Source organism: Abramis brama, assembly GCF_963993115.1.
Source record: "Abramis brama genome assembly, chromosome: 23".
Classification (NCBI taxonomy): domain Eukaryota; kingdom Metazoa; phylum Chordata; class Actinopteri; order Cypriniformes; family Leuciscidae; genus Abramis; species Abramis brama.
This window is the reverse complement of record NC_139985.1, coordinates 7,007,225-7,029,387: the sequence shown is the minus strand read 5'-3', so window position 1 is coordinate 7,029,387 and position 22,163 is coordinate 7,007,225. Positions and strand designations below refer to the sequence as shown.

Below are 22,163 nucleotides of genomic sequence, written 5' to 3'. Positions count from 1 at the left end.
TCTAAGAATGTGATTTTATCCATGTTTCACTTTTACTGTCACCCATTGAGGGAGAGAAGAAATCCGAGAAAATCCAAATGTTTGTTTCCAACTTTTATCATTAACTGCCAGCTGTATGGATGGTACCGATCGCCCGTCATTCACCTGTATCTTTTTTGGTAACGCCCACATGCTTGGCTCATACATATTAATTACGTACCGTAACGTTCACCCAGCTGATTGGCTGCGGTTGGAAAGTGAATGCTAGCCTATCCTGTGAAGTGGCTCGTACATGAACATCCCTATTGTATTATTACATAAAAATAGTTCAAAGTTAAGATTATATTTTACCTCCCACAATTTGTAATTTTTAAGTCGAAGTATAAGGACACACAAAAAAAAACATTTCCTAAAAGACTGTTTGTAAGTTAATGTAATGCAAGTTTATGACCTCCTGTCATTGAGATACTGCAGGAAATAATTCTAAGTGTGATTAGAAGGAATGGAAAAATATAACAAAAAATACACATTCCCTTATATATTAAGATACATTTTATACCTCATATTTAAATAGCTTCGGAGAAGCCGCAGTCCCAATGATGAATTTGAGAGAAATTACAATGAGAAACCGTCACTATACTTAGATGATAATTGTCAGCTTTGCTAGACATCCATATATTCTACTGAAATTAAATCTGCATTTTTTTGTAAGAATAAAACTACTTTAACTACATTATCAAGGAGCTTCATTTATTAGCGTTTGTCTGTGAGACCATTAATCTTGTCATCCCATACACTGATAAAATAGTGACAATTTCTTTATTATTATAAGTGATGATATTTCAAACAAAGAGGAATGTCCAAATGTCCAGCAGCACTCATCAATCACTTCAATGTAGGGTGAAATTTGAAAATTCATTAAAGAGTCTTTGCATTAAAGAGTGTATGAAATCCTGACATCTTTGAGGTTGAGCTTGCAAACTGATTAGAGCAGGGATCACGCATCCAGATGTTTGGTGAGTCTTCTCACTTTCTCCTTCTTGTTCCGGTTACCATGTTTTTTCCAGGGCTTCCCAGCCTGTTGTTCTGTGTTTGCATTTGCAGGCCCAACAGGACCACTTCCAGGCTTATAACCCATCACCATCTGCACACCCTTGGTCAGCGCTCGCACATTTTCCTATGAAAAATTACAGATTTTGAGCACAGTGAGTGATTTAGACTTCAATATTTGTAGCTGTGTAATGTACTGCCAGCTGAACATTATTACAAAACAAATCCATTCATGGGTTGAATCTCACTTGATGAAAGAAACTTTTATCCACGGTGTTCTCTATGCGTTTGACTTTTGATGGTTTGTTGGCATTGCTAGAGATCTGTTCGGCATCTGCTGTCTGCATGGCAAACCTGGCGTGCTGAGGCTGGAAGTCTTTAGGGTCAATGTGGGGTGGAGGGTGGCAGTAAAGGAGTTTTCCCTGCAGAGATTCAGAAAACATCAGATTAGCATCTCCCATTCGCCATGTTCAACTATAAAATTCAGAGCTGGTAGTGGCAAATGTAGAGGCACTTACACTGACATAGTCTTTCAAAATATAACGGGCTGATCTTGACTGGTCTGGCTGGCCGTGTGCCGTCATGAAGCCTCTCATATCTGCATGAAGAAAATAAATTATGATTGGTCAGTGGTAGCAGAATTTTAAAAAAAGGTTAATGAATTGGTGTGAAATGCCTTAATGTGTGCATCATGCAAAGTTAACTGACATCCATATGCCATTAGCAGCTCCTCATAGGTAGGCAGTCGATCAGGGTCCTCGTCTTCCCTCGGTCTGATGATGTTGATGCCGTAGGTCCCCTCCAGCACAGTTCGAGGGATAGTCTGACATACGTATTTAGGTTAAGAGCAACATCCTGCTGTTCAAACTTTGTCAGATGTTATGATGCTTCAAAAGATTTCTATTACAAATAAATGCAGTACTTTTGATCTTTCGATTCATGAAAGAATCCTGAAAAGAAATGTATCACAGTTTACACAAAAATATGAAGCAGCACCACTGTTTTAAACATTGATAATAATAATAAAAAATTCTTGAGCAGCAAATCAGCATATTATAATGATTTCTGAAGGATCATGTGACACTGAAGACTGGAGTAATGGCTATATTTAATTAAATATATTAAAATAAATATTTGAAATTGTAATAATATTTCACAATATTACTGAACTTTTCATCAAATAAATGCAGCCTCGGTGAGCATAAGATACTTACTAACCCAGAAATCATAAATTTGTAATGCATTTAACATTTGTATGTGTTTCATGCAACTTAAAAGATCAAGCAAAAATGCAATTGTTATGGTCGTTGCTGTTTAAAAAGGATATCAAAGAGATGGATGGAACATGATCTCTTATCTGATCGATAGGTAGGATCCCACAGCAAATCATCTCGGCTTTGGTGGACACAAAAGATGGCATGACCAGTCCAGGACAATCACACAGGCAGAGACCAGGTTCAACAAACAGAGTCTGAAACATAGACACACCAACAGTCAGTTAAACCCCAAGAACAAAGTGAGCTTGTTATTGCATGTAAACATGCTTATTCATTGCTAGTTGCTAAATTCTTGATTCATATTGGTTGACAGCTTGAAAATTGGTGGTGTAAGGAAGTAGTTAAGCGTTTCCTAAGAGTAATGGAAAGTGTGAAAATATCAGTAACTCCATTGTGAAATGTTCCTTAATTAGAAATAGTCACCTGAAAATGCTTCGTGTGTCCAGGTGTTGCTGAAACTGAGACTTTCTTATTCCTCATGATGGTGTTGATGGTGGAGCTTTTTCCAACATTAGGATATCCCACCTTAATGAGAATTTAGAATGAAAATATGAATATGAGTTCTGATGGACAGTGTCATAAATGTTTGATACATTATAGAACTGTTGTTTAAACTCACCAATCCAACTGTGATTTGTCCATCTTTGCATGTCAGCCCAGAATGCACAGACTTAAAAATTTCCAGCAGCTCATTTTTACGTAACAAACGGCTTGAATTGTAAAAAGCCGCTGTGGATTCTGGGTTCTCCTCAGCGTGGTCTTCGTCTCCTGATTCCTCAGAGCATGTCTGCCATTCTTTCTCATCAACACAGACTTTCCCTGCTTCACCTTCCTCTTCTTCATCCTGCTCGCTCTCATCTTTCTCTTCATTTGAAGAACTGCTATTTTCCTCATGATGATCTGTGGTATTTTTGGAGGCTTCTTCCTGTTCTGTATCACTCGGATCCTCTTGGTCCATCAGCTCTTCTCCCTTGAACACCAGGCATTGAGGAGAAACAGAATAATAAACACTCAGTTCTCAAAGAATAATGCTGCTGACAAGAATGAGTCGCTTCAAAACTTACCAATTCATGTGCATCATAACACAAATCTTCAGTTTAGCCTAGTTCTAAAATTATATACAATACCGTGCAAAAGTTTGGGGTCGGTAATTTTTTTTAATGTTTCTGAAAGGAGTCACCAAGCTTGATAAGGCTGCATTTATCAAGTATAAACATTAAAACTGTTAAATATGATTACAATTTAAAACAACTGTTTTCTATTTTAATACATTTTAAGCTGTAATTTATTCCTCCAGTCTTCAGTGTCACATGATCCTTCAGAAATCATTCTAATATGCTGATTTGCTCATCAAGAAACATTTCTCAGTACTTTTTTTCCAAAGCGACTTACAAATAAGGAATACAATCGATTAATCTCTAAAAAGTTCAAAAGAATAGCATTTATTTGAGATATTATTCTTTGTAACAAATGTCTAACTGTAATTTGTAATCAATTTAATGCATCCTTGCTACATATGCATACATATACATATAATATATATATATATATATATTTTATATATCTTACCTTCTCCTCTGCCTCGAGTCGTTGAGCCTCAGCTAAAGCAGACCAGAACACCGCTCTGATCCCCTGTTTCTGGAAGTATCTGGCCCAAGCTCGCCGCTGTTCTCTAGTGAGCAGGTCAGCTTTGTTCAGCAGAAGCATGTTTACTTTGTGAATAGAAACCTCTTTTACATATTTTTCCTAATGGAGACAGAAAATGAATTATTATTAAAATAGGAAGAGCAAGTGTATTTGTTTTGAGCCAATGTCTTGTTACTTACCAGATCTGGACACCGGAAAAGCAGCGGGTTTCTGGCATCAACGATTTGAACCACAACATCACTGAGGATTAAACAAAAAATGAGTATTCTAGGGTACGTTTACACGACAACGATGTACTAAAAACAGAAACGGTTTTCCTTTGCATTTTTCGCATACAGACGACACCATTGTCAAAACGATCCCCGTTCACACGGATCTGCAAATACGACTAAAAACGCTGTATTCTGCTGCCAGGCCAGTAGTTGGTGATGCCACTTTGTAAAGAAACACTACAAACCTATAGACTGAACACGAAATGTGCATAACTTCACCGTTTTCACAAACTGACGATTTTGTAGTTTACACAGAGACAAAAACAGTGTCGGTTTCAAAAGTTTGCATTTTCAGGCCCCCAAAACTATGTTGTCTTTTTCTGTTTTCAGCCGTAGTGTAAATGGCCCCTAAGAAACCATCATGCTTATATCACAGTGTGATTAGATAGTAAAAAGTACAAATAAAATATCCATTGTAGAAAAAAGGCAATCGAAAGCTCACCTCCTCTCAATAACTCTCCAGAGTTGCCTCCAGAAATCGAGATTCCTCTCAAAAGGGGTAAGAATCAACTTCTGTTCCTCTTCCAACCTATAAAAGAGAGTGCATTTGCTCACAAACACTATCCTTTTGGAGAATCTGATTTGCTAGTCTTTGGACTAAATTTATCAAGCATTCACCCAGCCAGTTCTCTTCTCCATTTAAGGAAACTGTCCCTCTCGGTTTGCTGTAGAACCTCAGAGCTTGTGCTCTCGTCCCAAGGAGGCCTGCGGTGACAGAACACAATCCTGAATACATTTGCTTTTGCATAATTGTGTATCTATGGCAGATCAGTGGAACTATTACAGGTTAAAAAAAAAATCACATTTAATTCCACAACAACATACCTTCGGGGGATTCGCAAGAGCTCTTTGTTGTCCTCATGGAGTTTCTTCAGTCGTCTAGACTCCTCAGCGGAAAGCAAGCCAGCCCTCGCTTCAGCTGGGACAAATTTTATGTTCATTTTCTCTGCAAAACAATAACACATATATTTTTATTTGTTACTAGCAGGGTTATTTTAGTATTATTTATATACTATTAAACACTTGCAAAGCAGAAGAAATTATTTGAATGTGCGAGACTTCTGATTCATTAGCCACAATTTAAATAATCACTATTAAATAATCAAGACATATCATTACCACCACCAACCTGCAACAAATTCAGTTCCAGCGAGTTCAGCTGTGGCAAGAAAGTCATCCAGAGAGCTCTGCTCTGTGACAGACTGTAGGTTTAGTCGACCCCAATCATATCCATCATTCAGCTCGCTGGTGTGGAGCTAAAAGACATAAAACAATGAAAATACATCAGATTTATTGATCAACACTAGCTTAATTTACATCTACTGAATCAAGTTAACACTCTTATCCGTTTACATCGTCTAAAGAAAAATAATCTATTTCGACAGGATATTCTGTAGTCCTTGTGTTTTGGTTTATGATGAAAAACCTTTTAAATCTATAAATATGTGTTTCTGCACTTACTCATATCGTAAGTTTGTCGACCCCTTATAAAAATTTACAAAATAATAAATCATGGTTTCTCCAATTATTTTATAAATGTTCTATATTAATAGAGCTTTACAACAATACTAGACTAATGCTATAACGTTAGGTGAAAGAGCAATTTTATGATCAGACAGTGACTTTTTCTTACCCATGTGTCATTTCTCCTGTATCCACGGCCTGCGTTCAGTCTCTCCTTTATTAAAGCTCTCCCTAACCCCGAGCCTTCTCCGTGAGTCTTCTTCTTTCCCATATTAGATACTTTTACACGGTTGAACAGCGATATAAATGTGTCAGCGAGCTGTTCGTGGATATACGAATAGACAGAACTTCACCCATGTGGTATGTTTGTTATGGCAAAGGAAGGAAGTCACACGGACTGGTGTATGAGAGGAACCTCCTCTTTAGAGCAATAAGGCGTCAAGAATAGACCTCCTTTTTAGGTTTGTTCAGCTTAGTCGAGTGCATATGTTTACTTTTTAAAGGTTGACTGAGATTACAGCGAAAAGATACATATTTTGGGTTGTTCTAGGGCTAGGGTGTCTCACTAAAATATGTCCCTAGGAAATCCAAAGGCATTGCTTTGAATAGTTCCGGATGTGTGCAAACTGCATTGTTAGCATGTCACCAGCAGAGGGAATCAAAGAACAAGTTGCAGATTCGCCCAAACCATTCTTCCTGCTCTATGCCTCTGTAAGATAAAAGAGGGGCAATAATAATAATAATTAAACATTAATAATAATACTTATGTGTATTTAATCATTGTAATATTTAATTAACAATTACATCTTGTTGTTGTTGTCATTGTTATTAAATCTATAATGACAGGATGAATGCTTAAACTTTATTACTTTCATTATTCCAGAATATGTCGTAATAATAATAATAATAATAATAATTATTATTATTATTATTATAGTTGTTGTTGTTGTTACTTACATTATCAGGTTGTATTCTTAATTTCTTGCCATTTTTAACCTTATAGAAATTTAAATAAGGGTTTGTGTTTTGTTTTACGTAGGTATCAATATCAGTAAAAAAGATTAAATTAGCAAAGACAAACATTTTATTGTCACCAAACTAACAGTCTTTAGCCTACTGTCTTACATACGCATGTATATAAATGAGAACAGATGAGCCGATATGAAACACTTTACATAAATAAATAACTAATTAATAAATATATTAATTCCAGGCACATTTAAAGAGATGCCGGAAAAAAAAACCGTTGTCATCAAAAGAAAATATTTTGAAGAATGTTGGTAACCAGACAGTTGATGGGTTGATTGGGCTCCATTGACGGAAAAAAAAACTATGGAAGTCAAGGGGGGCCGTCACCTGTCAATTCTTTAAAATATATAATTTTGTGTTTACTAGAAGAAAGAAACGCATACAGGTTTGGAACAACATGGGGGTGAGTAAATGATGACCACATTTTCATTTTTGGGTGAACTGTCCCTTTAATCCCCGTCTTGGTATCGTCCTCGCTCCCCTCTGTGATTCTGAATTGGTTCATTCCGGTATATAAGTCACTGATTCACGCTTGTACTGTGCAGTTTGTTATTTAGTGATGCGGCGATTATAGTGTCCGACGCGATACTCCACCGCCAACCGGTCAGTGCTCTGCAACTTTGAAAATGTCTTAAAGCAAGTCGATAGATGACTAAAGCCGGTTTCGAGGTAGAATTTAGGCGTAATAGAATTACTACAGTAGATTTAGTATCTTCACTGTCCTCAAGACGACCAGCATGTTGCCTTGGAAGAAGAACAAGTTCGAGCTGATCGAGGAAGACAAGCAGCAGTCCAAGCAGAAGGGCTATGCCGTGAGCCTCAACTACTCCGCGCTCACCTCATTCGCCAAATCCTGCCCAGAAAGCGCACTCAACAGAGTCGGGAGCATGTTCAAATCCAAGAGGAAAAAGGCGAAGATCACCAGCGAGGACCCTACGTATACGGTCTTGTATCTGGGGAATGCCACCACCATTCAGTCCAAGGGGGACGGATGCACGGATGTGGCCGTCAGTAAGATATGGGGCAAGAGCGAGATGGGGAAGAACGGCACCAAGATGAAATTGACCATCAGCTCGCAGGGCATCCGCATGGTCCATGTCGACGAAAAGGCGAAGAGACCCGGACATCTCTACTTATTGCACAGGATCACCTACTGTGTCGCAGACCCGCGGCTCCCCAAGATATTCGCCTGGATCTACCGGCACGAGATGAAGCACAAGGCGGTGATGCTGCGCTGCCACGCCGTGCTGGTGTCCAAGCCGGAGAAGGCGAAGGCCATGGCGCTGCTCCTCTACCAGACCTCAGCGACAGCCCTGGCCGAGTTTAAAAGACTCAAAAGAAGGGACGATGCCAGGCACCAGCAGCAGCAGTTGATCGGGGAGCAAACGATTCCCTTGGTGCCCTTGAGGAAGCTGCTAAACGGACAGTGTTACTATAAACCCCCGGTGGAGCGCAGCAGGAGCGCACCGAAGCTGGGCTCCATCACGGAGGACCTGATCGGGGAAGAGGAAGAGGAGAAAGCCATGCACTTTGAGTGCGAGGATATTCTGGACAACGACAGCGACTGTGTGTCTAACGGCAAGCAAGAACTGTGTCAGATCATCAATGACTTGGGCTCCATGAGTATAGGGAACGACGTGCAGACGCTAAAAGCCGATCTGAGAGTGACTCGCCTGCTGTCCGGGGAGAGCACGAGCAGCGAGTCCTCCATAGAGAGCAACCAAGAGACTGTTTCTCTGTCCAATGGCTTTGTGGATAGGAAAATGCAAGAAGTCGGCTGATCGTTCTAGAATAAAGACAATCTTGTACCCAGCAATGACATGCGATGTTACATGGTAATAGTGATGAGGAGGATGATGATGATGATGAAGAAGAGCGTTTGACTGTGCCACTTCATCCATTTGACTTGAAAGCGCGCTGTTATTCACGGGATGTGTGTGAAAACCTAGTGAGCTGCCTACCTAGACATCATGTTTGGGCCAAAAGTGTAAAAAAGTTCACTTAACTGCCGCCTTAAGTAAAATCAAAGTGGTGCCAAAGTTACAACCTGCACTTTTTTTTATAAAAACAAAACAAACATTTTAAATGTTTTTACTGATTAACAGAATTGAGTTTAAATGGCAGAATTATTGTGACAAGATGGAAACCAAGACAAATGTAATGCACTTTCTTTTATTACAGTGGAGGTTTTGAGATCAGCTAACTCAAAGTGCACCAAAATGCTGTCTAGTTAGGCAGCTCACTAGGTTTTGAGACAAGCCATGGATATGTTTGTGGACTTACAGACACTCGCACAATAATCCCTCATTAGGGGTCTGGATGGAAGTTGCTCTGCGCAATAAGACGCTTAAAGTCTCTGTTAACCTCTCTATGGGGAAAGAGGTTTTAGGAAAGATCTGTTTACCTAACATGTTTCCCTCAAGGAAATGTTTTTTTTTGTTTTTTGTTTGAATGAAAACACCAGTCCTGAAATATGTAACTCGATCTTTATTTCTTTCTATATTTGTTTCTTTCTTTCGAAAGAAGTGTCTAAACTAGCTGAACAACGAGTTACAAAACTACTTTCCTTTCAGGATGTTCCTTTTGTTTGTTTGTTTTGCACTGTGGTGGATTTCAGACAAGTATTATGTTATTTATGTGCATAATATTGTTCTCAAATGTTCTTACAAACATGTTTTATCTTTGCTGTGCAAAAGAGCCAATGTTCCTGATGTACAGAGATGTATATATGAAATGCGTAATGTGTAAACAAAATCCATTATTTTTTAAACAATGTGGTTTGTTTCTGTGAACACCAATAAAAAAAAGTCAATTGAACGTCGATGATTTTCTGCAACATCATCTGTCACATTTATGCTTTCAGAAGCATACAGGCACCATATTACATTCACTTTGGAGTCTCACAATAGCTGGCACGTTTGCACTTGAGGGGGAGCCGCATGTTCCCTGTGGTGAGTGTGTTAATAATGCTGGCAGAGAGGTCACTTCCTACAGCAGTGCCACTATCAGCTCTTCATCGCTGTACATGTTCTGAGGCCTCCATTCAGATCTGCAAATGAAAACCAGTTAAAATTATGGCAGAGAAATGAACAATTGAGTGGCAGAATCAATAGAATCTTAAAATGCAGTTAAATTAATTATTAGACCTGCCACTGAATTTAATGGGGGTAAAGTAATGAACCTGCTACCTTATTAGACATGATAATATAAGCTACACTAAAATCAGGGCTGTCAGATTTCAGATCTGAAGACTTTTCCAGCAGTCTAAGCATCAAACAAGTTCCCATGTTCCTCTGCTCTCAGTTTCCCACCTCCATGGGATTCACCATCAAAAGCTTTCATGTGCATATAGTATATAACACTGCACAGAGCAGAACAATAAACTGATATGCTAAAATGAGCCTGCATGTAATTAGCCTATAAGGGAATAACTTACCTAACTGTGTTTCAGCTTCTGTGCTGGTGCTTCCTTTATGGAGCTTATTAAATGTACGGTTAATAGCAGATGCATTAACAGATATAGGCCAGCTTCACAAATGATGTAGGTCACAGAGACATTTACAAAATTATTGAAAGATAAGGATAATTTCTGTCTCCAATTATGAAGAGTTAATCTAATAGCTGTTTGAAAATTAACTTTTAAAATACCCTTCAATTCGGCAGAGATGTAAACAAAAATGAAACATAGAAAGTTTAATCAGTCTTTGGAAGAGTCAAAAGTTAATTCTCAGCCATGGAAAATCCATCTTGAAGTCAACTTTGTCTCTAATAGAAAATCGCCTAATTGATTTAATGGCTCATGCGTGAAATTGAATTAAAGAAAGCGCATTATTGCAGTGCATCAAAGTGTTGATTAACTAAATAAATAGCGAGAGGCAAACGCTAAAATCTTGATATCTGCCTCCGCAAGGGATTTCTGCAGGAAGGTGCTTTTTAATCTTCATTATTTTTTGTAGTGTTGCATAACTGTAGTTTTTCTGTTGAGACAGGATTTGACATGGCAAAGGAAAGCAATATGAACTTAAATAATGCATGCTGTTGTTCAAAGCCAATGCGGCCTCACAGGTTAGTCTCCTGTTACACCCGTCTAAAAAAAGAACAACTCACCCACAGTCTCTCTCTCACACACACACAAACCCCCAGGGTTCCCTAATGTCTTGCAACACATTTTGCGTTGGTGCATATGCACAAGCCCTAAATATGCAATGTCATCATAGCAACCATGGAGTTTGTTTAGATTATAGACTCACATTGTTTTATTTTGATCACATTTCTTTATTGGGTTTTGAAAGCCGACAATCTGTCATGGATTAGTCCAAATCAAAGTCAAATACATCAAAAGGTCCAACTTGTTTGGTAAAACAAAATAGTTGCTATTAATCTTGGAAACTAAAGAAAAGAAAAACAAACAACAACAACAACAACAAAATCCAAAGCAAACCAAAACAAGCAAAGCAAAGCAAAGCAAAGCAAAGCAAAACAAAACAAAACAAAACAAAACAAAACAAAACAAAACAAAACATTGGTGTTTGTTTGGTTATCTAAATTTAGACGTTTAGATTTACATGTTTAAATTTAGCGTAATTGCCTAATAATCAAATTACCTTATTGTGACAACACATCCTTTTATATTTCAGTGTCAATAAATATAAAATAAATAAAATCATAATAAATAAAAATCTGCCTCGCATATTTTTAAGAGAAATGTGAAATGGGAGAAAAAGTAATGGTTGTTTTTACCTAAAGACAACACTTAGCATAACTTTTGACATTTGATGAGAAATAACAGATATTACACCCACAATCTTGACAGAACGTTCACCACCGAGGGCTCCAAACAAAACTGTCATTTTGAAAGTAGGCAAGAGTGCAAATAATGGTTACTGTGGTGCTCTTAGTGCGGGTGTCAATGTCATCATTACATACAGTCACAAAGTTTATCTTTCACATCATGTTCCTGACATGCCCACATTTCCAAGAGTCAGTCTCAGAGAGCTCGTGAAATGTTAACGCTATGGGGCGTGCACCTCTCCTTAATGTTTTCTACACAAACGGTTCCCCCAGAGAGCAATACATTTCAGTACGGTTATTTTAATCCTTCTGCTTAGAGACAGGAAATGGAATAATAACAGGAAAACAGGAAGAATCACAAGACACGCTCCAATCTGCACACTTAGATTGGGAGATTTCATGGAAATGTGCCTCTCCAAGGGCTCATATTTGATTTCCACTCGGCCAGAATGTGTTTTTACTCTGTAGGACACAACATGGCACCTGCTCAGTCGTGCGCAGCCCAAAAGACAAGAAGCAACTGCTGTTTTAGATAGTTAAGGAAAATATGATATAAAGCGTGCCAAGTCTTATGAAATGAAAGAACATGACAAAAACAAGATGACAATTATCCCACGGCAGTGCAGCTCTTTTACTTTAAAGAATAAATGTCAAAGTTCACTTTGCCATTTGAGATGTTTTGCATGATATCTAGTACAACATATTATGAGACATAGCTTCTCTATCCAACATCAACAACACTTAATAACTGAAATAAAATAAAATAATATAAAATAATAAAAAATCAAAAAGTTGATTTTACTTTTTTTACAGTAACTATTAAACTGTGTTTCAGCTTGTGCTGGTGCTTCCTTTATGGAGCTTATTAAATGTACGGTTAATAGCAGATGCATTAACAGATATAGGCCAGCTTCACAATTGATGTAGGTCACAGATACATTTACAAAATTATTGAAAGATAAGGATAATTTCTGTCTCCAATTATGAAGAGTTAATCTAATAGCTGTTTGAAATACATGTAGCAAGTTTTTTGTGTGCGCAAAATTAACTTTTAAAATACCCTTTTTATTCGGCAGAGACGTAAACAAAAATGAAACAGAAAGTTTAATCAGTCTTTGGAAGAGTCAAAAGTTAATTGTCACCCATGGAAAATCTTAAAGTCAACTTTGTCTCTAATAGAAAATTGCCTACTTGATTTAATGGCTCATGTGTCAAATTGAATTAAAGAAAGCTCATTATTGGAATGTATAATAAAAATAATAATAATAAAACATAAAAAAACATATATATATATATATATATATATATATATATATATATATATATATATATCAACAAAAGTATCATGAAAATAAAATAAAATCCAAACAGGGAATCATGAAGATACAATATAAAACACCAAACAAACAAACAAACAAACAAACAAACAAACAAACAAACAAACAAACCAAAACAAAATAAATAAATAAATAAATAAATAAATAAATGAATGAATGAATGAATGAATGAATGAATGAATGAATGAATGAATGAATGAAATAACGTCTCAACCGGGTATAAAATAAAATAAAAAATATCTCAACAAAGTATCATGAAAAAAAAAAAAAACCAAACAGGGAATCATGAAGATACAATATAAAAAAACAAAAAAAACAAACAAACAAACAAACAAACAAACAAACAAAAAAAATAAAATAAATAAAAAAAAAAATAGTCTCAACTGGGTCTCATGAAAATAAAATGTAAAATATCTCAACAGGGTATCATAAAAATAAAATAAAATGGTTTCAAACAAGATATCATGCTGCCTTCATAAATAATAATAATTAAAAAAATAAGTGTCAAGAGAGAAGAGAGAGGCTCAATGCCATAGGCTGTGCAAGCACACAAAAATAAACCATGTCCAGACAGCATCACACCACCCAGTCATGGTTTATTTTACTACATGTAATGTTATGACTTTATTTTTACCACTTGTATATATACTCACACAGACACAAACATCAGTAGATAACTTCAAAACCAAAACAAGAACATTGTGCCAAACAGGGTCATTTTGAGTATACAGCGCTTTTCACAAAACTAAACGTGCCAAAGCAGATTTATAAATGGTGAAAGAAGCTTATAAACAGGAAAAACACCAATAGCAGCTTGTACTTTTGCTAATACACATGCAAATATAAGAGAACATCAACTGAAATCTGAAAGTTGCTGGGCATTAACTGGATTGTTTGACGTCTGAAAGTGTCATTAATCGGGGAGTTCCGTCTCTTTGATGTGCTAGTGGTTTGTAGGAGTACTAACCAAGTAAATGCAGGTCAAAGACGATGGAAAAATCTGGTGGAAATCTTTGCACTACCCATCAAAGACCAGTTTGGGGGTTTGGGGCTTTCCTCTGTGGTATAGTTTTGAGGATTTTGCAACAGTTAGTTGACTAAAACCCTGAGAATTTTAAAGCAAACTGAGATTGGGTTTGAAGCTTGAACAGCATTAATATCAGCCAATCGTTTCCATCTGCATGGTTTTAAGTGATTAGAGAAAGGAATCATGTTCCAGGAGTCAGGACCAACAGAAAAAATATGTTGATCCAGGAACAATTTTACTTGGCCAAATCATGGTAAACAGCAGTCTCTTGAATATGGAGCGATTCACTTTGTTTTCTGTCGTTTCTCTGTGTTCATGTTGAAAAATGGCATGATCGGAAGATGAGAGCGCAGCTCATCGATGTCTGTCATCAACAGTTACTCTTTCCGAAACTGAGTGGGAAGTAATGCACACCCCTTAAATGTGCACTCTTGAACTAACTCCCTTTTCCAGTTTCACAAGAATGCACGTAAGTGAAATATATAGTAAGATATCACATTCCAGCATTCATGGAGTTTTTCTGTACTATTAGAAAATGATGTATAAGACCAAAAAAAGTTGGGAAACACTACAAGTACGTTCAGTGAAACATCAATGATATTTGCTTGGTGACGAAGAAAGCAACATCTCAACTAAATCCTCCTGCATTGTTCAGACAAGTTTCCGTCACTGCTGATGTGGAGAGACAGAGGGAGACTGGTTTAAAGTAAATCGCCATCACTTCCTTCCTGTTTCCTTTCATTCAGATTTCCTGTGAACTTGTAGACAAACAAGCCACGATTTGATTCACAGGGTCCCTATGCAGTGTTCATCGATTCCTATATTGAGCAGAGGATATCTACTGCAGTCTCTTATGCTCATCAAGGCTGCATTTATTTAATTAAAAATACAGAAACAAATGTAATATTGTGAAACATTATTGCAAATTAAACTGATTTTGGTTTTGTAGAATGTAATTTATTCCTGTGATGGCAAAGCAAAATTTTCAGCATCATTACTCCAGTCTTCAGTACATGATCCTTCAGAAATCATTTTAATATGCTGGTTAAGAAACATTTCTTATTATTATCAATGTTGAAAACAGTTGCGCTACTTATTATTCTTGTTGAATCCGTACAGTTTTTTTCAGGTTTCTCTGACTCAAGTTCAAAAGAACATTTATTTGAAAAAGAAATCTCGGTAACACTTTAGAATACTGTTCCTTCATTAATGAATAACTACACATGAACAAATGAGTAATGCACTATTAACATTGTAGTAACTACTATTAACTAACAAGAAACTCTGATTAACGAATTAGTAAGTCATAGCGTTCAGTCGAATGTGGTAGTTCACTATTAGCTAATCAATAACTACTATTTTTCATACCTCACTGAAGACTATAAGAACTACTATATACAGGCTCATAATTAATATTAATAATGCATAATATATAATAAGGTAATGGTAACTCATTAGTAATTAATCAAGTGTTACTACATCCTTCTAAAGGAACTACTAATTATTTGGATCAGTATTCTAAAGTGAAGATCATGGGAACACACTAGTAATGACTAAAGTGTTTCCAAATCCATTGGAAGGAATTGCTATTCAAAATCTTACAAAAATCTCAAAAGCTTACAATGACTTCAGTCAATATTAGGTAGTTATCATGTTTTTCACTTTAGAATACTGATCCAAATTATTAGTAGTTCCTTTTGAATGATGTAGTAATACTTGAGTCATTACTAGTGGGTTACATTACCTTTTATTATAAATTATGCATTATTCATGTTAATTATGAACCTGTAGATAGTAGTTCTCTGGGAGGTATGAAAAAAATAGTAGTTATTGATTAGCTAATAATGAACTACTACATTCATCTGAGCGCTATTACTTACTAATTTGTTAATCAGAGTTTATTGTTAGTTAATAGTAGTTACTAGAATGTTAATAATGCGTTGTTCCTGTGTAATTATTCATTAATGAAGGAACAGTATTCTAAAGTGTTACCGAAATCTCTTACTGTCACTTGATCAATTTAAAGCATCCTTTCTGACCAATAAATATAACATTTTTAATGTCTGTTTATAATATATTTAAATGCTAAACCTTCCTGATTTGGAATCTTACTTAAGATGTGCAGTCTTTCTCTCCACGTGGTTCATTCAGAAACGTAGCCCTTGTCACCTGCATAATCTGTGACACAGACAAACACACAAGTTGTTGCATACATAAGGTTACTCAGTGAAAGCACAAGATGTGTATAGCTTGAATATAGAGTGCATAAAGTGGTGGCTGTAACTTGACTGATGTCTCAAACTTGACATAAACAAACTAATTAGTTCTGCATGACAGTTTTGATCCTCGGCTGTTTTGCCGGACTGCCTCAAGTCAGTTTGCAACCGGTTTGTCCCCTTATATAATTCCAGAGTGGCTGTGAGCTCTGCTGCATGTGAACTCAGTCTTGAAGCACAGCCAGAACCCAGCGTGATATCAGTGCTATGTAATATTTCAGGTATGACTTCTTGTGACTAGTTACTAGAGTGTATCTGTGTGTGCACCAACAGTTCATTGGTGCACGTCAACAACAAACTGTGTGTGCTTTTAAGTGTACAGTAAATGGAAAGGTCATGGCATGAAAGTGGACTTTGATTTGACAGAAACGTCTTCATCTGTCCCGGAGAAAGAAAGTGACGTTATAGATTTGACATGTGCTTGTGAAGTCTCATGCTGGACGGGAGGAATTCTCATTACACCTGCTGAGCTATAATTAAAAATTGACATTCCTCTGAAGTTTGATTATGCAGAAAAAAACCTGTTTGATCACAACCCGAATGACTTTTTGTAATCTTCCATGGAAATCAAATTAAATGTGTATATATATAATATAATATATATTATAATATATAATATTAATGCTCACCAAGACACAGTAAAAATACATTATTGTGAAATATGATTCAAACTGAATATAACTGTTTTGTATTTGAATATATTTAAAAATGTTTCATGTATGATAATGGCAAAGCTGAATCAATCCAGTAATATTTTTGCGTTTCCCTGTGGATTCTGCGATCACCTGTTGCGTAATGATTTTGCGTCCGCATGACTCCCTCTGATTATCATTCTGAGAATGTTGCATCATGCTTGCAACTGCTTGATATATTCTAGACGCACAATGAGCATTATATCCTGCAGGTGCGATTCTGACGATTCTGTTTTCAACATTGATAATAATAAGAAATGTTTCTTGAGGAGCAAATCAGCATATTACAATGATTTCTGAAGGATCATGTGACACTGAAGACTGGAGCAATGATGTTGAAAATTCAGCTTTGCCATCATGGGAATAAACATTTCAAAATACGTTAAAATAGTGTTTCACAATATTTACTATTTTAATGTATTTTGATTAATTAAAAAAAAATTAAGTAATATTATTAACCCCAAACTTTTGAAATGCATACTAAGTTGTTCAGTTTCTATTTATGTTGCATGTCCTGATAACGGAAAGGAATGAGTGGAAAAATATTAACACAGCTGGATTTTATTTTTTTGCAGTGCTGAGTGATGGCACAGCTGGGCAACATTGAAGGAGTTTGGTCATTGTGTTAACCCTGAATAACAAACAATTAGCCACAATCTGTCCCTAGCTAATGGGGACACAGTGTGCAACCTCCTGGGAAGCTCAGGGAAAGTATTGGACTGTCAGCATGGAAAGATCCATTAAAAACACTGTCCATTCATTTAAAAAAAGACCGTCTAACTGTTTAGCCGACAGCGATTTGCTTGAAATAGGATGCAGCAACAGCATCCACTTCCCCTGCACACCCTCAACGCAAACGTGCTAAACATGCATTCGGTAAACAAGAGAACACGGTCTAAAAATAGAGCCCGGTCTTTCAGCTGTGGGCGCTGACTTCAAGGAAAAAATGTTTTGGGACAGGGAGAACAGCTGGCGTCTGTTTCTCAGTATTTGTTTCTTGCTCTCTAACAGAGAACGGAGTGGAAGGGATGAGTCGGTCCCCAAGCTGGTTTCCACACGCTGACTGAGACTCATTAGTATCCACGCAGTGCTGCCTTTCTTAGGTCATTGGCTCGAACACAGCCCACGGGCCTGTAATGACAGATGCACAATGTTCTGATTTATAGCTAAGATGAGAGTTAGGGAATAAGGGATGGAGTGAGACAAAGGAAGGAGGAGTTGAAGGGAGTATGGAAGCTTTGGGAGAGGGACTGATGCAAAACAGGAACCACAGAACAAGTACAGGAAATGAAGGAGATAAACAGGTGTGATAGAGGACAGTGTAGGCGCCAAGGCATGCAGCTATTCCAGATTCCATGTTCTGCGATGCATATCTCTATTTTATGATCATAGAAATTCTGACATATAGTGCAATATTTTGTTGTAGTTGTTGTTGTTTATTTGGTAAGTAATCTACTGTTCAAACGTTTGGGGTTAATGCTTTAAAAAAAAATGTTTCTCATGCTCACCAAGGCTGCATTTATTGGATAAAAAATGCAGTAAAAACATCAAAATTTTTGAAATATCAAAATTTTAAATGTTTTCTGTTTAAATATACTTTAAAATGTAATTTTACAGTCTTCAGTGTCACATGATCCTTCAGAAATCATTCTAATATGCTGATTTGCTGCTCAAGAAACATTTATTATTATTCACCGTAAAAAAAAAGATTGCTGTTGTCACAACCTAAAATGCAACATTAGAATAAGTAATAATGTGTTGTTTCAACTTAAAAAGTAAGAGTGCATGCTTGACAAATTTTAAGTTCAGTTAACTTTAGTGTAGTTTACTTAAGTTGGATATTTAAGTTATCTCAACTAATTTTAAGTTGTTATAACTAATTGCAGCAACGTAATTAATGTTGAAAACAGTTGTGATGCTTATGGCAAAATAAAATTAATATTTAATATTTTTTAAATATTTTTTTAGGATTCTTTGAAGAATAAATAGTTTAAAAGAATGTTTTATGTAGCAATGGAAAATTCTTAACTGTCGTTTTTGAACAATTTCATGCATCCATGCTGAATAAAATAATTAATTTCTTTTTTTTCTTTTTTTTTAAATCGTACTCACCCCAAACTTTTGAATGGTTGTGTATATTATATTACATATATTATTTTTATAATATTGTCTCAGTTTATAGTCCTTGTATCAGTTAATGGTGTCTGTCTTCTCACATAATGACATTTTTTCAACTCAAATCAATATTTCATGTCCTTTTATTTAGTAGTTGTGATGATATACAGTCAGCTAGACATCATCGCAAAAAATAAACCCCTTCAGATCACCTGATCACCCAGCCTGGGATTATTTTGTGATAATAATCTGAATACATTTTCCACTACTTAATTTATTTTTGCAAACTTTAATGTTTATAAATCAGGGTTATTAATGAGGTAAAAAAAGACTATAAAAATCAAAATAGCCGTTTGAGCAGATGCAAATAAGGCATTAATTGTTCACACTTCAAACAGGTTTCTCTCCTCTGTAGAAGTACCAAAGGAAACTATATGTTCTCAGATCACTCAACACCTCAAAATTACACCAACACGTGGCTTGCAACATTTCTCTTTACAAGCTGTAAGCTTTCAGCAACACTATAACGGTCTGCAATCCTTCCTCTTTTTCTTACGAGCCGTACTTTTGTACCTCCGGTGGTCTGAAAAGCTCAGGCCACTGCACAGAGCGTAAACAGGAAGTGGATGTGGAGGTTTGAGGGCTCTGGGGACTCGAGATCAAGACCAGCAACAGCAGAGGGGAAATTAGCCCGACAGCTAGCAGATAGTCAAAAAACAACTTCAGTCCATCTGACGAATGACTTGAGCATTAGAGGAATGTCTGTGAAACAATGGCTTTGAAGGTGATTTAGCAAACAAAGGAATTTTTCCATGATTTTCCTTTGGCAGGGAGAAAGGCAGGCGAGAGCTGCTGCTGGGTCAAACTGGACTGTTAATTAGGTCATTTCAGATGCCATAATGTTTGTACACGTTTGTGTACAACATTGAGTCATGCGTGAACATTTAACAATGTTAACTAGATTTTTACATTCTCTGTAAGAGTGATTACCACGATAAAGCTATATGCAGTTTTTTTTGTGATTTGCAGATGCTTTGGTGATGGCTCTGGCATTGATAAGTGGTTGCTAGGGTATTTGATGGTTGCTAGGATGCTGCTAAGTGGTTGCTAGGGTGATCTAGGTGGTTGCTAGGGTATGGTGTTGTTATTTGGTTCATAAGGTGTTCTTATGGTTGCTGAGGTGCTGCTAAATAGTTGCTAGGACGCTGCTAAGTGATTGCTAGGATGTTCTTGGTGGTTGACAAGGTGTTTTGGTGGTTACCAAGGTGTTCATGGTTGCTAGGGTATTCTGGTGATTGCTAGGGTGTTGGGAATTGGTTGATAGAATGTTCTGGTGGTTGCTAGGACTCTGCTAAATCATTTCTAGGGTGTTGCCAAGTGGTTGGTAGGGTGGTCTAAATAGATGCTGGGCTGTTGAGGTGGTTTCTATGGTGTTCTAGTTGGTTGCTAGGGCATTGCTAGGGCAAGTGGTTGCAAGGGTATTCTGGTGATTGCTAGGGTGTTCTAGGTGGTTTCTATGATGTTTCCAAATGGTTGCAAGGGTATTATGGTGATTATTATGGTGTTCTAAGTGGTTGCTAGGGCGTTGCCAAGTGGTTGCAAGAGTATTCTGGTGATTATTATGGTGTTCTAAGTGGTTTCTAGGGAGTTACCAAGTGGTTGCAAGGGTGTTATAGTTGTTTTCTATGATGATGTCAAGTGGTTGCAATTATTAGAATGTTCTAAGTGGTTGCTAGGGCGTTGCCAAGTGGTTGCAAGGTATTCTTGTGATTGCTAGGGTGTTCTATGTTGTTTATATGGTGTTGCCAAGTGGTTGCAAGGATATTCTGGTGATTATAAGTGTGTTCTAAGTGGTTGCTAGGGTGTTGCCAAGTGGTCGCAAGGTTATTCTGGTGATTGCTAAGCTGTTTTCGTGCCACCCCACCAGAAGACTCTACAAGTCTATGATATTCCATGGCTCAGGTCTCTCCTGGAATCAAACACCTTAAAAAACACATTCATCATTAATGTCTGTTGCACAAATAGCACAGGATGATTTATGTTTCTCATGTTTTCACTGCTTTTTACTATCTAGCTTCATAAGTAATTTTCCATGCTGCTATTTTGTACCAACTCAAAAGACAAATCACACCGCAGGTGTGCTTGAATGCACCTTATACATATTTAATTTTTAGTTATGACTCATTTCTATTACTTTGTGTTGTTCACATTCATACATGTTCTTAATTTAAAGTCACACCCAACATGTTGCAAATACATTTTCTTTTACCAGTGTGACAGGTTCAATGTCTCTGGTGTCAAGGAACTGAATAACTGACGTTTTCACACCCATCTCACATGCACTGCCCGCACTAGAGTAATGCACACATGACTTCCCTCAGCCAAACACTTCTCTCCCATTAAGTCAGATTAGTGAGTATAAAGAACTTGAAACTGTTTTACAATCCTTGAGCTCGTATTCAAGGCTATAAACTTCCCCAAAAAGAAAGCCAAAACATAGAGCACTGGGTGTAAATGTCAGTGCCAGTGGAAATTCGCATTTACCTTCATGCCAGCTGCAACTCCTGGAGCGAAAACACAAGCAATTCCTGTAACAGAATACTCAGAGAGGGTAAAATGAGTTATTGTTTTTGGATGAATACAAGGGCCTCATGGCCAAAGGAAGCTAAAGTGGGAAATGCCCTAGATCTGCCAACATTTCAAAACAATAAGAACTAAATCTGACTGACTGTATAGCCTTCAAAACGTCCTGCTGGTTTCCAAACAAAAAAATAGCCAGTACCTTTTTCCACACACACTCCAAACATTTGATATGTAGTTTATGTAATAGTTAATATGTATGGCAGTTGATTTCGGGAATGCAGACAGTCTTCATGGAGACAGAGCCGTTCCAGCTCCCAGCGGACCAATATAGTGTTACGCCTCAACTAAATACGAGAAGCCACTGTAACAAATTGGGTTCAACTGTCCCTGGCAGTCACTACTGTTAGTCTGTGCTTGGCCTTTGAGCACAGCCCTTTTTTCACACTACTGTCCCAAGAGATAAGTCCTGATGATGTCACTAAGTGAGACATTATGTGTCATACACACTTTCAGTATTCGCAGAACTACAGTTAAACCTCCAAAACGAACGTTTATAGTAACTGAAACACAAAGTTCACAGACACTCAAACACCATGAGACAGCTGCACACTGAAAAGAAATCCC

At 37.0% G+C, this 22,163-nt stretch overlaps 2 protein-coding genes and 1 long non-coding RNA gene across 3 annotated transcripts; 1 reads left to right on the top strand and 2 right to left on the bottom strand.

Moving 5' to 3' along the window:
• Positions 1 to 708: 708 nt before the first annotated feature.
• On the bottom strand, positions 709 to 6,312 carry lsg1 (large 60S subunit nuclear export GTPase 1). The gene is made up of 14 exons (XM_084101341.1): positions 5,859 to 6,312; positions 5,355 to 5,481; positions 5,051 to 5,171; positions 4,844 to 4,930; positions 4,668 to 4,754; positions 4,133 to 4,193; positions 3,876 to 4,052; positions 2,926 to 3,276; positions 2,730 to 2,831; positions 2,357 to 2,500; positions 1,738 to 1,861; positions 1,548 to 1,627; positions 1,278 to 1,451; positions 709 to 1,156 (listed from the first exon to the last, which is right to left on the bottom strand). The coding sequence occupies exons 1-14, from the start codon at positions 5,958 to 5,960 to the stop codon at positions 977 to 979; spliced, it is 1,917 nt and encodes a 638-aa protein (XP_083957467.1). The 5' UTR covers positions 5,961 to 6,312; the 3' UTR covers positions 709 to 976.
• A 940-nt stretch (positions 6,313 to 7,252) lies between these two features.
• On the top strand, positions 7,253 to 9,535 carry fam43a (family with sequence similarity 43 member A). Its single transcript, XM_084101072.1, has one exon. It carries the CDS (start codon positions 7,456 to 7,458, stop codon positions 8,497 to 8,499), a length of 1,044 nt encoding a protein of 347 aa, XP_083957198.1. The 5' UTR covers positions 7,253 to 7,455; the 3' UTR covers positions 8,500 to 9,535.
• Positions 9,536 to 9,600: 65 nt separating this feature from the next.
• Positions 9,601 to 21,626, bottom strand: LOC311074873. Its single transcript, XR_014604384.1, has 3 exons — positions 21,501 to 21,626; positions 15,986 to 16,051; positions 9,601 to 9,767 (listed from the first exon to the last, which is right to left on the bottom strand). It is a non-coding gene; the product is annotated as an uncharacterized lncRNA (long non-coding RNA).
• Between the last annotated feature and the right edge of the window lie 537 nt (positions 21,627 to 22,163).